At 40.7% G+C, this 17,679-nt stretch overlaps 1 protein-coding gene across 17 annotated transcripts in view; it reads right to left on the minus strand.

Moving 5' to 3' along the window:
• Positions 1-17,679, minus strand: part of DLG2 (discs large MAGUK scaffold protein 2) — a 1,493,215-nt gene that overhangs the window by 389,812 nt on the left and 1,085,724 nt on the right. For 16 of the 17 annotated variants that reach the window (XM_073336088.1, XM_073336081.1, XM_073336168.1 and 13 more), the window contains one exon: positions 1,552-1,688. In XM_073336088.1, coding sequence (XP_073192189.1) covers positions 1,552-1,688 — 137 coding nt within the window. Of the gene's footprint in view, positions 1-1,551; positions 1,689-9,377; positions 9,501-17,679 lie in introns of those variants that run through there. The other variant, XM_073336222.1, reaches the window with a different exon arrangement.

Below are 17,679 nucleotides of genomic sequence, written 5' to 3' on the forward strand. Positions count from 1 at the left end.
GAGCTGTGTATGTGAGAGATGCAGACAAGACCAAAAAGGCAGCAGAAAGCCAAAAAGCAGTGAGTGTGGCTCTGGTAAGTAGCCGAGGGAGAGTGCTTCTTGTGGGCACAGGACTGTCTGGAAAGCAGGCTTGGATTTCTGGACAAGGGGACAATCTCCTGTTATTTGTTACTTCTGCGTTCAGGGAAGATGTGGACAAATTGGAGAAAATCCAGAGAAGAGCAACAAAAATGATTAAAGGTCTACAAAACATGACTTATGAGGGAAGATTGAAAAAATGGGGTTTGTTTAGTCTGGAGAAGAGAAGACTGAGAGGGGATATGATAACAGTTTTCAAGTACATAAAAGGTTGTTACAAGGAGGAGGGGAAAAATTGTTCTTTCTAACCTCTGAGGATAGGACAAGAAGCAATGGCTTAAATTGTAGAAAGGGAGGTTTAGGTTGGATATTAGGAAAAACTTCCTAACTGTCAGAGTGGTTAAGCACTGGAATAAATTGCCTCGGGAGGTTGTGGAATCTCCATCATTGGGGATTTTTAAGAGTAGGTTGGACAAACACCTGTCAGGGATGGTCTAGATAATACTTAGTCCTGCCTTGAGTGCAAGGGACTGGACTAGGTGACTTCTCGAGGTCCCTTCCAGTTCTATGATTCTATGAAACAGGACTTTGTGTATATTCTTAGTAAGTAAACAGGACTGCACCACAGAAATACCTGATTTGTACAATCAATTACTCCTCCTAATGCAAACAACCCATCATGGCCCCAAATATTGGGTAACCGCTCAGGCTGAGGGGCAACAAAATATTGGGTATGGTCCAAACTTATATTCTTCCTAAATCACAACACAAAACTAAAAGTTAAACTGCAACCTAAGTGTTCTCCCCAAGCTTGGAGTTCTTTGGGTTTCCCCTGAAGGATACCTGGGTCTTAGCCCTTAAGCCTGGTCTATACATAGATTTTGTACCATTATAACTATTATGGTGAGGGGTGTACTTTTTATTTTATTTTACTGAAATACTTACACTAGTAGACCCCTAGTGTTGATGAGGTTATAGCTATACAAAATTATCTTATTCCATCGAGAGGGAGGGGGACTGGATGATCTACCAGCTCCTTTCCTTTGCTAACTTCTGTCATTTTAAGAACATTGAAAAATAGGACTGGCCCCAGGGCAATGAAGGGATTTTTCACTTTATACTAGAACTTTGTTATAAACTTTTCTAGAACATCTGACCTGGCATTACCAAGTAACCAAATGTAGGGAGTAAAACATTTACTGTAACAGCAGTGGGTACATATACTTTGCTGTGAGTTAAAAGAATACCAAACTAATTAATCTCTTTGGCTCATCTTCATAAAAATGAGTTGGGTTTTCCAATACAACTGAAGCCTCAAACATATACATTCAAAGAAAAATATCAAAAATTAATAGTATTACTTGAAGTTAATTATTCAACCGGATTTAACCACTACCACACCTCCACAGCAAAAATCCCCATTTGAAACAGATTTCCACTGCTTCAAATATAGTTCCAGTTTGTCATTCTCACCATAAGAAGTCTGTCTCCAACTTGCAACCTTCCATCTTTTTGTGCTGCTCCTCCATCAATAATCTTAGTAACATAAATGCTGTTGTCTCCAGCGATGTGTTGGTTTCCCACCCCTCCTGCAATACTGAAGCCCAGACCTGGAAAAGAAAGGGGAGGAATGCTCGTTAGCAATGCCAATCATACTATTAAAGAATGCAAGGGCAATATGTATTTCCATTAACCTCCTGGAAAGTTATTTTTACTAATAGCAAATAGTATATGAGGAAACTTGCGGGGTATGTGCATCTTTACATTGCACTGCCAATATTTCCGTGGAGATCAGTCACAGATACAGGTTAAGAACATACTGCCATATTGAATCAAGACCAGTAGCATGGACCAGCATTCACATCACTCTCCCCATCAGTATCTGTCCTAGCCCAGGGAAGCTAATGATCCAACCACCAGACCAATTTTGGTAATGAATCCTGGTCATGTGCCACCTGAGGTACGTTGTGCATACGCTAAGACGACGACCAGTGGTCCATCTAAACCAGTATCTTGTATCTGACAGTGGCCAGTACCAGCAAGTGCAACAAACCCTATGCTAGGGAAAGTGTTTTTCCTGGCCATAAATACAGTTTGGATTATGCTGTGAATCATGGGGTTTTATCTCTTCAAAACTGTTGTGTGTCTTACACACACACACACACACACACAAATAAAACTCTCAATATTCTTGTTGTCCCTACTAACAGCTTGATATCAGGGATGGGGAGAGAGAGAAGGAGAGATCCCTTGTAGAATGTATAAGTTGTTCAGTAACCACAGTGAAAAGCACAGAATAGTTTAGGTAAGGACAGATGGAGAATGCAGTCCTTTGGATTTAATTCTGCTTTGCATAATTATTAGCACTCAGCTGTTATGGGTGCATGAAAGATTAGACTGATGTACCTTGACGAACAGGTAACTTCTGTTTAGTAACCTGTAAAATTCCCAGATGAAGAACCACACAAAAGATCTCAAAGCTCTGGAGTGATGTCAATAGTGCATTGTAATATGATTAAGAAATGATAATGCAAACTACAGAAAATATATAGAACAGGAAGGGAAAATAAACAGACTTCAGAAACTAGAGGCTTTACCCTTTACCTATATTCTCCCTATTACTGCTACACACACATATCACTTCTTTCATTAGTACTAAAATTTTATCTCCCATTTTGCAAAAGTGTATGGCAATACCTGTCTATGGTATCTTATTTTCATAAAAATCTATTATAGACTCCCCCAAAAATTCATAACAATTGTTTGCTTTTTCCTAGAGTCATATGTCTAATGAGACCTTCCGGCTGAACAAGTAAGTCTTTACTGACACTTACTATAAGGTTAGATTCGGAGACAACCCAAGTGTAACTATTTCTGCAACAAAGAAAACAAATGCAATTATCTCTGATTTTTATATCACTAATTTTATTTTTAAAATGTATTGTAATCAGTGGTTATAGAAACAAACATGTTATTGATGACTAGAACTTCGTCTGGAGAGATGCAGTAGAAAAAGATTTGCTCCCTATAACTTGGCAGTTTACGATTTTCACCAGCCTTATTGCTTGTGCAATAAAACTCACTGATGTTACAGTTAATAACAAAAGGCTTTGTCATCTACATGACTGAAGAGATGAAGTTTTATAATGAATTACATCTGTTGACAAAGAAACTACGGGTTTCCTCTCACAGTATCCTTGGAGAAACGTGCTGTCAGATAATGTAATAGGCTAATTAATGGAGACTTGCAAAATGATAAATTACAACGAGAAACCTCTGGAATAATATCTGAAATCCAATGAACTTTAAATGAATTAATTAAGACAGTTGTTAATAATACATGTAGAATTAATTTAGAATAGCGGGACGATTAAAATAACGTTTTATCTAATTTCTTAATACTCTTGTAGTTATGTCCTATTGTTAAGACAACAATGAGATCAATTCTGGGGGAAAAATTACATGATTTGCTTAGTCCTCAATCATTTCTTTATCACCTGGAGACACAATGAAGGGGAGAAAAGGATGTCCTCTTTAAGAAAACTTCAATGGCAAAAGCTCCAGGACTTTGGCCCAAAACATCTACACTTGGGCTACTGCCTCCTTTGATGACTTATTTATTACACACTGGGTGAAAAAATCCAACACCTGGTGACAAAAGGATCTGGTACTAAAACCCAGGTTTACAGAGCCAGGGACAGCTGATGTTCCCACAGTGCCATGGGGAGCATTGTGGCAAGTAGGCACAGCAGGAAGTACCATCCAAGAAACCCAGAGTGTCAGTACCCCACAGCCCTCTGATTGGCCAAGCACCCTATTTAACCCTGGAGGGTGCCCCAAGAAGTTGTGTGGGCAATCACACAGACTTTGGGCCCACTGCAACTCCAGACCTCACCTCATCCTCTGATCCCAGCCTGACTCTGACCTTGACTCTTGCCTCCTGACTCCAGTCCGATACTACCTCTAATCTTGAGTCTCTGGCTGCAGCTTGGCTGTGACCCGGACTCTTGTTTCCTGATTCCACTGGTACTACCTGTAATCTCTGGTCTCAGACCCCAGCCTGATTTGACCCTGGCTCTAGCGATTCCTCCAACCCCTGCTCACAAACTACTGTCCCTTATGTGTGACCCACAGCCCAACTGTGACCACTAGGCCAGACTGCCTATGCCCTGGCCCATTACGGGTATACATTTTTATGACAATGTAATAAAGTTTTCAAGAATATTATTCCAGAATGAGGATAGCAGGCAGAGCAATTTAGTTGATAGGACAGCAGACTGGGAGGCAGGAATGGTGTCCCTAGCCTCTGTTTGCCAGAAGCTGGGAATGAGTGACAGGGGATGGATCATTTGACGATTACCTGTTCTGTTCATTCCCTCTGGGGCACCTGGCACTGGCCACTGTCGCAAGACAGGATACTGGACTAGATGGACCTTTGGTCTAACCCAATAGGGCCATTCTTATGAGTTAGGAGACCTGGGTTCTATTCTCAATCCTGCCACTGAGGTCTTCTGTATGACCTTGGGACCTTCTGTTTTCTCTCTTCACCCCTTGGTGATCCTAAAATGTAAGCTTTTCGAAGCAAGGTCCGTCTCCAGGTGTCTGTACCATGTCTAGCACAGAGGGGCCTTTAGGCACTACCATAACACAAATGAAATGACGGTCTTCTCTATTTTCAGTTGTTTGCTTTTTTTGGTCAGAAACCTGAGAGAAAGCTGATACCAAAAATTGTCGTCTGTCTATATTGTAGATGGGATGCATGTCATAATTTGTAAATTGAAAAAAAAAATACCCCTCAAAAACTTTTCTTCCGTCTTGATTGCACAAAGTGAAATTAGTGAACGTGACCCTGATCCTGCGACTGCATCCACACGGAGCCCCACTGACTTTAGTATGTCCCAGTATAGGAGCAGGACTTTGTACGTGCCATTTTCAGTAGACACATCACCTACCTTCAAAGCAGATCAAAGCCACTGAGTATGTGATATTATATAGTACGTCCTTTGTTTTCCTCCACTGTGGTCTGCAATATTTTGGTCAATTTTAGTTGGTGGGTTTAGTGTGATGGTGGGATGGTGTTGGTGGCCTGTGGTGACCTATATGATGTAGGGGTCCCTCCTGGCCTTAACCCTATTATTCTATGATTGAGAGACTAATCCTGTGCAGGTTCTTACTGAATCATTCATCCCCCAAATCCACGGGAGCTGCGGAAGCTCAGCATACTGTAGGATCAGTAAGATGTCACCAGTACATTTACAAGGTGTTGCAGGAATGTATGCATCTCCCATGCATTTTCAAAGGCAGAGCTGCATAACCTATGAAACCAGTGTGAAGCTGCCTATAAGATTGCACAGTCCAATGGACAGCACAGTACTATGTATACTGAGACTGCCTTTGGGACCCACAAATCCAAGAGCCAGCCTTGAGGATGAATGAATATGGAAGAGCAGAAAGAGAGACAAGAAGGAACAAGCATCCTAAAGAAAATACAGACAATTAAGGAAAGAAAAGAAAGAAAATGGTACAAAATGACTAGACTATTCAGTATAGGTCACCTGTAATGTAATGGTCTAAATTAGATAACCTAATGACCTCTGCTGGCCTTCAAATATAATAATCTAGACATGGAAGAAGAGACAAGGGGATGATAAAATGAAGGAAGAAAATATTGGCAATAACTTTTAAGTTAGTGAAGTGAATTTAATGTATTTCTGTTGCTTTATTTTATTATTTCCCCAACAGACATTTTATATCTCAAAGTTTGGGGGACGTAAGAACGGCCATACTGGGTCAGACCAAAGGTCCATCTAGCCCAGTATCCTGTCTTCCGACAGTGGCCAATACCAGGTGCCCCAGAGGGAATGAACAGAACAGGTAATTATCAAGTGATTGGGATGTTTATGATAGTTTGAGCTACTGTAAAAATTCACATAGGTTGTTAATAAATACAGTTGTTTTAAGTTACTGGAATATACTGAATACGATTTTAAAAATCCATTGGTTTCTACTGCTTTTATAACCTTTCAAAAATATTTTAATTTCATTTTTTAGTTTAAAACATTATATTTAAATGTAGACTCTCCCCATCTCCCTCAATCTCAGAGGTGGGGAGACTTTCTATAGGCCAGCATGGGAAAGAAAACCCTTGGGGTCACTTCAAATATTGCCTCCCCCTTGTTTCTCCCATCCTTGTGGGCATTTATTCTCTGCACGGCTTGACAGGTGCCTTTAGCACACTTACTTATTCAAAAGGAGGTCCAGTTCCCCGATAAACTGCAGCTGGACTCAGAGTAGGAGAAGACATGTCCTAGAGAAGGTGGAGAATGGAACTGGGACTCCTAATGTCTGGCAAGGAGATAACCCCCTCTGCCCAAACCATATGAGGGGAGGACAGTGGGGACCCAGTAATGTGCTAGAACCAGGTTAATGGTGCAGAAGGTGACAAGCTAAAAGCAGCCCCTGACCCCTGGGTGATGGAGAGTTGTGGAGCTGAAGGCAGTGCACCTCCCCCATGTGGTATGGAAGGAAGGATGACCTGCGCTGGACAAGTTATTGCCAGATAATTCCCACATGTGCAACTTAATAGAGTTGCAGCCTAGTTAAATCAAATTTCTAATGTCCTGTCTTTCTTCCTGCAATGTCGGAGACAATGATTAATTTCAAGAAAGCCAAGATAGCGACAGTATTTGTATGAAAGCCAAGCAATTCAAAGTCAATGTTTATGCCACCACTTTTTTTGAGGGGGGAAAGGGGACAGGAGGTTTGGGGTTGCACAGTGGTTTGGGGTTTAAAACAAATTGTGAACCAGACATGAAAGTTGGAACCAAACTGAGTTAGCAATAATGATCTGTAAAAGCAACTGTCAGAGAAAACAACAGCTGCAAGTCTGGGGAAAGATATCTGGACAGAAGTGACAGGACAAAATGATATACAGAGATTGTGCAGCATGAGCAAGTGACAGCCCGTAAATTTGACATCACTCATATCCTTTTTTTTTGGTGCTCTAAATTGATAACCATGTAAATCAATTTCTGTCTAAAGGAAAACCTTCATGACAACCTTATAAGAGCTTAGCAGGCAATATCTAGCAAATGTAAGTTTAATTGATAATATCACAAAAACTGTTTACAGAACTGAGATCAGAAAGCTAACCCCTTAACCTTGAACATTTCCAATTTGTAAATAATTTGAGTGTGCGGAGTAAATGCTGTCATTAAAAGCGACTAATAATTTTAATACATCCTCTAGTTTTAGTTAAGCCAGCATTTACATGTATTTTGTATTATGTGTTGCATGAATGCAATGTTTGGATACATGTTTTAAGTCTGTCAGTATGTGTTAGCAAAAATACACTGTGTTTATACTTAGGATTCATAATAAACCTTGGGAACACTGGGGGCATTCGTATTGGTTGCTTAATGTTGTTTTATTAATCATAGACATTTTTAATGTGATAACCTGCTTGTCCCTATATAATATAGAAAATAAGGGTGGTGATAGGGAATATAGGTCATTTGTTCCTCATGGTGGGAGTATTGCATGCTGCTGTACCTCATTGCAGTGGTGTCCAGACCCAGGAGGAAGTGGCTCCTTAGAACCAGTGAACAGTGGGCGGGGGGCAGGAAGGGGGCAGAAATAAGGCCTAGCAAAAGTTTGAGTCATAGATGGAAGCCTTCCTGGGTTGAAGGAATCAGGAGCAGCTAGCTTAGTTAAGATCAGAAATGCCACACCCATCATTGGGTGAGGAACTTGATGGGGCCAGCAGTGAAATGGGGACAGTCCCACTAGCAAGGGTAATAGGTAGCTCCTCCCCCTGGGAGTCTCTGGCACCATTGGGCCGCTGGGGGAGAGGGGTGCTGATTGGCCGGCATTCCCCAGCTGCCAGGATTTTAGCCCAGCACAGGGCTCTATGGAGCCTCTTTCGGCTCCATTCCAGAAGCCCACCCTGCCACCCAAACTAGGAATGGGAACTTGGCCTAACAGACATTGTGGATCTAGCCAATCGTCTTTTTAGGGGGTCCTCTGCCAATGGAAGAAGGGCATGGGCCAATTGGCAGAGGACCAGGGAGTTTTTTGCCTTCCTTGCAGCACCTTCAAGCCACAGTGGGTTGAGTAGGAATGTGCTTAGAACCTAACTAAGGTATGGGGTGGAGTTGTTTGTTTGTTGCAATTTATGGCCTGTTTCTAGTGAGGTTAGCAGAATAAAATCAATCATCCCAGAGGCAAAAGACCTGGGATTTTGATGTTGGGCCTTGGCCTCATGTGATGGGGTGAGACCTTGTGGCCTTCATGGTCCGAGGTCAGACCTTGTGGCCCTTGCAGGCCAAAGTCCCCATCCTGCTGCACCCTCTGTCCCCTTCACATTGGGTGAGGTGGAGTGGTGGGGGAGGGTGCTACCACTCAGAGAGAGCTGAGTCCTGGGGGTAGGATGAGGAGAGTCTACCCCGCATTATGGGTTATATTGTAAGGAGCCCTCTAGCCCCCACACTGGAACCAATTAAATGCCTGGTATAGGAAAGTATGGATGATGGCTGGGTAGTGCCCTCCCCGTATGCAAGTTTAATAAAAGTTGCGGCCTGCTGCTTAATTCTATGCATCTGTCCTCATATTGCTGCTGTGTCCACATAAACTAGAGCTGAGCAAACAACTGATTTTCCAGTTTGGTGGCAGCTGAGGAAAAAACAAACCAAATTCAGTTTGGATTGAACCAAATCTGAAAAAATTCAGAATTTTGTGGGAACTGAAAAAAGTCTATTGCAGAGGGAGGGATTTCAACCTGGGTCTCCCACATCCCAGGTGACTCCCTTAACTACTAGGGTAACTATTATAAAAGAGGACAGAGCAGGAGCAGCAGCACCACCACCACCTTTACCCCTCCACCTCTTGCAGCCATTTTGTGAATAGCTTAAACCAGTGGTTTTCAATCTTTTTTCATTTGTGGACCCCTAAAAAATGTTGAGTAGAGGTGCAGACCCTTTTGGAAATCTTAGATATAATCTGTGGACTCCCAGGGGTCCGTGGACCACAGGTTGAAAACCACTGGCTTAAACTATTCATGTCAAATTTGTGAATAGTTTGGGGTCAACTGAAGCTTCATTTTTCAGCAAATAAATCATTTGTTTGGAAAATAAAACTGCCCAGCTCTACCCAGAATCTGAAAATACAACAGACCTACTCTCATGAAAAAGGGAAGAGAGTGATTTTCTGATAAGAAACCTGGACACTGAGTTCTGGAAACTTAAGTGCAGCCCTGTTAATTTACCATTAAGGCCCCAAATCACAAGCACAGCAGAGAGAACCTGTTAGTGTAGGGCGAAGACTGTCTTGGTAAGCGGTGCATTTCTTGTTCCATCTCTTCCCCTAGTCCTCTGAGCTTCTGTTTTTCTGATGTAAAGTGCAGAGACTGCAGTGTGCTGCCTCCCCGAAAGAAAGACTGAGGAGAGTGGAGTGGAAAATGGTAGAGCCTAACGTTACCAAATTGAGAGTATTTTCATTGGCTGTTATATGCTTGATCTGCATAGGAGGAGGGATTATACCTCCATTTTGAAGCTGTGAAACTGGACCTGACAGTGAAATAAGCTAACATAATCAAAAAGTAACAAACATTCCAAGGTCAGGGTCCAATCCAGCTCAGGTTGTAGAGCCTAGCTTCCCACAATCATTCTCCCTCATCTGTCTCAAAAGCAACCACCCTCATACCCCTCCCCAGGAGTAGCTTTAAAAGGAAAAAAGGAAACTGAGATGGAGTTAATCCCCTTTGGATCAGAGATGAGGTAATGCTCCTGTACCCAGCTCCCAAAGCATTGCTAAGAATATGCTCGTATAAGAATGTCCTCTGCAAAATCACTCTAAGCTTACAGAATTTAATCATTCTATATTCATTTGCTCTTTCTGAAAGGAAAAGTTATAACAGTCATACATCAATTAAGTTGTCAATGCTAGTGTGATGTATTCTTCTAAGATGGGCTTCTAGTTCATCAAATTCCACTTAACTTAGGAAAGGAACACAGGTAAATTAACACAAGATAATTTGATTGATACCCTTTGACTGATTAGATTTGACAGATAGCACAGTTATGGAAGCAACAAAAATAACAAGAGCCACAGAGACATGGCTAATTCTTAACAGGGTGCTGCAGAAAAAGAATTCCTCAGTTACTACTCTCCTTGACCCTTTAGTTCCAGCACCAATGACCACCTTTCTCCATGTTGCTGTGAAGAGAGAAGTGCCATGCAGAAGACTGCTCATGCTTAAAGGCACATTAATGGTGCTGGGTGGGGCTTGTTAGGCTTGCAATTACTATATTTCTTCTGTCTACATTATTGACGTATATGATGCTTTAACGGTTACCTCAACTATTTCAGCCTGTGGAGTTTGCTTATGAAAAAATGAACTAAATTACAAAATTAATTCAATTTTAAAAATAAATTAAAGTCTATGTAGGTTCTGTGGTCTTACAAAGGGCAGTGTAGGGACAGATTCTGCTTCTAGTACTCTCTCTAATTTCCACACCAGCCTTCCCTTGACCATTTGAGAGGGCTCTTTGTGAAAGTGACAATTGGACAATATGGCAATAGCCTGGGAAAGTATAACTGAAAAACATCTAATTGATCCCATCATTATGTTTCTTTCTCGTGGGTTTTTTTTGTGAACTCAAAATTATTAAGCATCTTCTTTAGTGTCTGACATTTATACAACATATGTAATAGTCTGCATTTATTTCTCAATTTCAGGCAGAGTAAGGCAGATGTACAATGTTTGTAGGTGAAAAGGATACCCTTTGAAATTACCATTATATAGAAAAAATGATAGTTGAACTTTATAATAGTTGAAGATATTAGTCTACTAATGTCTTCAACTATTATACAGTTCTACATTTCCTTTGCTCTTGGCCATAGAATCTACGGAGATCAAGAGATAGATTGTCTATACCTTTCCCTGCTGCTGATCCAACACAGATGCTTGCCAGAGTTTAGACCCAGAATGTTCTGAAACTTCAAGCTTTGTGCTGGCCAGTATATACAGCAACACTAGTTGGAACCATTGGGTGTGGCTAGACAGGTTATGGGAGAGGCTGTCGCTATGGCCATTTTTGCAGCTGTAGCTGGGCAGCAGACGCAGTGCACAAAGCACTTTGTAAAGGATTAACAAGGAGTGCTCTACAACCCAGATTCTTCTCCTTGAGGCCATCAGTCGGCGTCAAGCTTGAGCAGAGATAATGACTCTGGTCAGAGCTCCTTAATCCCACATTTTTATAGGTAAATTGAATGGAAATAAGTATCGGGGGTAGCCGTGTTAGTCTGTATCTTCAAAAACAACAAGGAGTCTGGTGGTCCTTTAAAGACTAACAGATTTATTTGGGCATAAGCTTTTGTGGGTAAAAAAACAGTTCTTCCGATGCATGAAGTGAAAATTACAGTTGCAGGCATTATATAATGACACATGAAGAGAAGGGAGAATGGAAATAACAAAGACTCTTATTATAACCACGGAATCCCACAATTCCTTTTTCGCAGAGCCACCTTTCAGAAGACAGCCAGATATTAGCTATAACTCCTATCAGGTGAACAATATAATATTTTCCACCTCATACCTTCCTTTCATTTTTTGATCCAAAACATTCAACAATATAATCATTAATTAATGATGTAGGGTTCTGCAGGGCTCCCTCTTATCACTCCTCTTATTTAATGAGTGCATGAGGCTGCTGTCAGGACTGTTTAGGAGACATGGGTTGAAATGTATTTAGTTGGCTGATGATCCACAGCTTTATTTTTTGACCTCACTAGAGCTGCAGTTGCATTACTTCGGGTCTGAAAGAGGGCGAACCGGCTGAGCAGCTAAGACTGTGATGACATCTGTGGTTGAGTAAGCACCCGGAAGAGATGGAAGGATAATGATTGAGGGGGTTTGCCATCTGGGATCAATCTGATTGGATTCCCACCTGCTATTAGAACATCCAGTGGTAGCTACAATGAAGTCAGCCCTTCTCCATTTCAGATGCAGACTGTGAATTGTTACCCATGCCTTCATCACCTCAAGATCAGACTCCTGCACTGCCTAGGGTTGCCAGTATTGGTTGGATGTATTCCTGGAGATTTCATCACATGACAAGAAAAGGAGTACTTGTGGCACCTTAGAGACTAACCAATTTATTAGAGCATAAGCTTTCGTGAGCTACAGCTCACTTCCTCAGATGCATATCGTGGAAACTGCAGCAGGCTTTATATATACACAGAGAATATGAAACAATACCTATTCCCACCCCACTGTCCTGCTGGTAATTATTAATCTTTAATTTCTGGAGGCTCCAGGCCAATCCTGGAGGGTTGGCAACCCTAGCAATGTCCTCTGCCTGAGGCCACATCTTTTATTTGTGCTCCTTGATAAGTGGTGTTTCTTCCTTTGAGAGCTGTAGCATGTCCTATGTGGATCAGAGGTAGACAAATGACACACACTAACCAGTGTGTTATGTACTTCTCGACACAAGAAGCTCATCCTAAGTATCCGAGGCCCATGACAGTTCAAATCCTATGTGACAAGATTTCTGGATATTTCTGGGCAGCGTTTCTAGCTGAGTTTCTCTGCTCTGCAATCTGCATGTGTGTACAAACATCTCAAACAAGCCCATTCCTTCTCCTCATTGCTTCTCTCCCTGCCTCTGGATGTAAAAATCAAATGCTGCAGTAGAATGCATGTGGGTTAGCCAGAAAGGAATTTACTCCTAGCAGAGATTTATTTGCCTTTTGGAGTAGAATAAATGTTTGCATTTGATTTAAATGCCCCCCATAGGATTTGGGAGGAAGCACTATGACACAAATACTGACATATCTTCAAATATAGTAGCAGGAATCTCTATAGTAAACAATAAGAATATAGATACGGCAGATAATGTGTAGTGTTTGCATTATCTCAATAAAGGCTAATCTTTTTGTGATCCTGATAAAGGGCCTGAAAATACATTGTCACATTATTCTGCCTAAAAAGTAAATGTTCAACACCCATAAATCAAACTTCTTATCTGCTCTTTTGCCTTCAATTTTGCAGTTAAGACTTTTAAAGAATATTTCCTATTACGGATTTTTACAGGCACATACTTATCACAAAACATCATAGAAGGATAGATTCCCTTTGGATACAGTTTAAGGGATGAGATGCAGAGAATTTTAAGACAAGCATGAAATTTCTCATTAAATGTTGTACATTCTCTATAATTTATGTGTCTAAATAGATTTGAAGATAAAATACAATTTTGTATTCTCTTTTGAGCTACTCAGTCATTTTAAAGCATATTTTAAAACCCTTGTGGCTATAAACAGGAAAGCAGTGTTCCTAATTATTCACAATTAGCTGATTTTTAAACGGAAGCTAATTAATGACAACTTGCTTCTCACTAAAAACCGTACATCAAAACATACTGTTATATTTCCACTAGCACAAATACTATGAAGAGAGAAAATCATTTAATGTCTGACTTGTATTGTTACTCTGAGTCATGGCAAATATTTGAGGCAATGTAGCACGATATCATATCATACTGATCCTACACGTTTCACATGAAAAAGCTAAATTATTGAAAAAGAAGATACCTACAAGATCAACCACATAAGAATAAATTAATAGCCAGTTAGGGCCTGATTCTTTGAAAGTTGAGGCCTAAAGTTTCATGTAGATTTTTCCCTTTAAATTTGTGTGCCTGTATTAGTTATTAAAATGGCTCTATAAATTCCAACAAATAGTTTACGTAGTTCTAAGCAGTCACTGGCCAATAACAAGTAAATGTAGTGCTTGCTTTTTAGTCATTATAATCACTGAATAATTTTATCTTTATAACTAATACATAAGGAAAGAGTGAGTTACTTGTGTTTAATAATAATTACATAAAATCAATACATTTTCTTGAGAATTTAAAGCAACAGAAGTATTTATTCATATAGTAAAGAGAATATATTTAGGTCCAGATTTCTTGCCCTGCACTTAATCAAGCAGAAATGATTCCAGTCTTGAAAAAACATCCATTGGGAGATAGACAGGAGAAGTGCCACATTCACTGACTCATGTAGCCTGCCTGGTGGAATGCTCCCCTTCCCACAGATATAACATGGCTTCAGGTGGACTCGAGTTATTTGGCAATGCTTCTTTTTGATTTCCTGGGGATCTATGGGGTTTGGAGTTGAACCTGCAGGTGTCAATGGAAGAGGAAACCCTCCCAACCTGCCTCACACCCCCAAACAAATCTAAAAGCTGAGTAGTTCCTCCACACCACTCCCTGTATCACTGGACCCTAAATAATCTAATAACTTAATATTGTTTTTACTAAGTAATTAAATTACTTAAGCCCAAATACTACAATGGGCTCTATTCATGAAACTAGGCCACTTTCCATCCACATGGAGCCCCAGTGAAGTCAGGTATAGGGGCCCTCCCATGCTGAACCTCCTCAGGATTGGGGCTGTGGTGACCTTGTATAAGTAACTAGTCATACAATTAGGAAGTAAAACCAACAAAAAACAGTTGAGTTACTTGGTATTTAATTGCTACAGTTTACCTTAAATTATTACACCTTATTTCAATTACTTACAGAATGGACACAGTATTTACCACTCCTACGAACTGAAAGTAGCAGGGTTTCATCTTGCAAACATGTGCATCAGTGGTCGCAGGATCAAGCATAGTTTTAATATGCTACTTTTTTTTTTTTTCCTGATAACACTCACAAACCATGTTAAACACTCCCACAGACTCTGGCAAATCTGTTTGTACAGACTGAAGAACATCCCCGGAGCACAAAATCCTGACTCACAGGAAGACAATATCTATTTGTGATTTATTTTTTAAAAAATTATTTGCTGTATAACACAGTAGCAGAGATTAGTAAGATGATTTATATTTCTAACTTGTTTACTGTGAGGTCACTTCTTCTTAAATTGAGATTAAGTTCTATTAAAATATTTAATGATCTGTTACCAGTTAAATGGAGGCAGAAAGAGCAATCTATCACTCTGCAATCTGCTTAACTACCACAAATGATTCTGTCAGGGAGAGAGCCATCAGTTACTTTTGTTCCTCATCTATCTGATGAAAGCATTTTAGCACTGATCCCCTTACTCCAGTTGCAAAGTAGAATCTATCTGAATGGAAATATTTTCTTGAACTGCCTGATTACATTTAAACTTGAACATACAAACTGAAATCAGACTTTACCTTGTAAATGGTCTTATCTATTCACAACTGATTCATGAATAACTTGCCATTCATTTTGTTACTTTTGCCTTATAAGAGAGTGAGACATGGATTAAATGAGTGTTTTTGTATTGGAAGACTATGAAATCTCCACGGTTACAAATTACATATCACCTGTTGGCAATGTTCTGAATAAGGAATGGAGATAAAAACACGATTGTATTGACTGAGTTACAGCATGAACATTACACTCTGAAAACACTGGTTCAGGAACAACATGTTCTTGGTTGGGTTCTTTCCTCTGCATTTCCATGCAGCTGTACTTCAGCCCCTCAGTATACTGACAACAAGCAGGCTCATCTGCAATGCTCTACGAGATAAAGTGAAACAAAAATGCTACACACAACAACAATATAGAAGCTACCAGGGCTCCTCACTAAGCTAATGGTGGTTCTCTCTTTTTCTATTAACATCACTCTGAGTGTTTTGTCAGGGAGAAGTATTATAGTTCCCCAAAGTATTTAAAGAAAGAGGAATCTGGAGGGGCCCATATTTGAAATCTGCAGACAAGAATATCAGACCTTTCAAGACATGTCCTGAAGCACATAAGCTTATCTGAGAACCAATGCCTTATCCATGTTGAGAACAGGACAGTGCTCACTACAATAATATTTAAACATGGTTGTTTCAGGAATAGTTATATAGCAAGCTTTCTTTGATCAATGTGGTTTCCCTGGACATTATCATCAGGGCTTTTGGGACATCTGTGTTAAGACCCCACTATTAATCTTCCTAGGTAGTTTATAGCAGGAGTTCTCAACCCCGGCTCAGTACCCAAAATTGGGTTTCAGAATATTTCAAAGGGTCACATGGCAGCTCCTGTGGCTCCTCCCACAGGACTCGCTGGCCTCGTCTCCCTGCTCCAGGCACGGCAATCGCTGGGGTCCAAGCACCACTCATAATGGCGGGAGTCTGGATAGGCCAAATTTGAGTGAGTGGCACAGCAACTGCATGAACCAGGTCACAACCCCACTCACAAAAATTTGGTCCAGTCAGAGGGGTGGGGCCAAAACTGAGCAGTGCTGCAACCACAGAGCCGAAAGCCAAGCCCTGCCAGCCCCACAGCACAAGAGCTGCAGGAGCCGCCACTGTGGGGTGAATGCTGGGCAGGACCCAACCGCAATGGGGGGCAGAAGCTGACCAAAACCACCCCAGGGCCTGCACCCCCAGACTATTTACTGTGTTGCGACAATCTGATGGAAAGTCCCTGTTAATAACTGTCTGGGGAACCATACTAGAATTCAATGAGCATGGACAGTGCCTCAGTATTCGGAAGCCAATGTAACTACACCTCATAGTATTGTTGATGGAAGGAAAGACTATGTAAGGCAGAGGGTGAATGCTGGGGCAACCCGATTATCTGAAATCTCTATGGCTACCTCAAACCTTGAAACTGTTAGGCATTTATTTAATCCAGGGCTCTGACCCAATGGACTCAGTAAGTCAAGACTTCAAAGCCTGCAAGCCCATGATCTTATTTATAGGAAAACAGCTTCCTGAGATCAGGACACAAGTGCTGGGTACAAAGTAGAGATTCAGCGTTAAAGGTCGTTAGTGCTGATTCTGAGTGAAGGCATGCTGTCTAAAGTGCAGTAGCTGAGGCCTAGAGTTAAAGCGTGAAGTCCAGTAGAGTCACATAGTCTTTGCAAGGACAGCCAGCTGTCTGTCCAAACTAGGTGTCTCTGAGGGATATGATCCTGTTTTTGATAACAGAGAATTTCAGAAAACAGGTAGGTCCTACTGGATGTGAATTACCATCAACCTGTGCTGAGGCAGTACTTTGTTCACACATTCATTAACATTTACAGATGTAGGGAAGATTCTATTGTAATAATGCCTCCTATTTCTCCTAGACAGAAATAAAGCAAACAGAAGGCAACCAAAATACAAAATTACTGTCAAGGGCAAGCAAAGGAAATTGTTTATATTTAATCTCTTGTAGTCACAGAAGTTATTTCCACAATTTTGTATGGCTTGGCTATTTTTCTTTTTTCTATTCAATGTTTGTCTTTCATGCTTTTTGGGCAAGGGCAATTTGTATCATTATCTACAAAAAGCATCCCTCATTTCAACAGTCTCTGGGTGATCACAGTGCATAAACAAATTATGGCTACTATGGCTATTCCATGACATTACTGTGTGGGTAGCACTTGCAACTGTAGAATTTTAAGTATCTTTTCAAGCACAGGAGAAACGATTTGTAAGATGCTAGCTCAGACATTTGGTGATTTTTAGCAGGCATAACTACTACTCCTAGTACCTATACACTATGGATAAATTTCATATCTGCCATATTACCTACTGTTGATAATCAATTGTCAATAATCAATAACCAATTGATAAAATTAACTGTGATT

This window comes from Lepidochelys kempii, chromosome 1 (genome assembly GCF_965140265.1).
Source record: "Lepidochelys kempii isolate rLepKem1 chromosome 1, rLepKem1.hap2, whole genome shotgun sequence".
NCBI classification, from domain to species: domain Eukaryota; kingdom Metazoa; phylum Chordata; order Testudines; family Cheloniidae; genus Lepidochelys; species Lepidochelys kempii.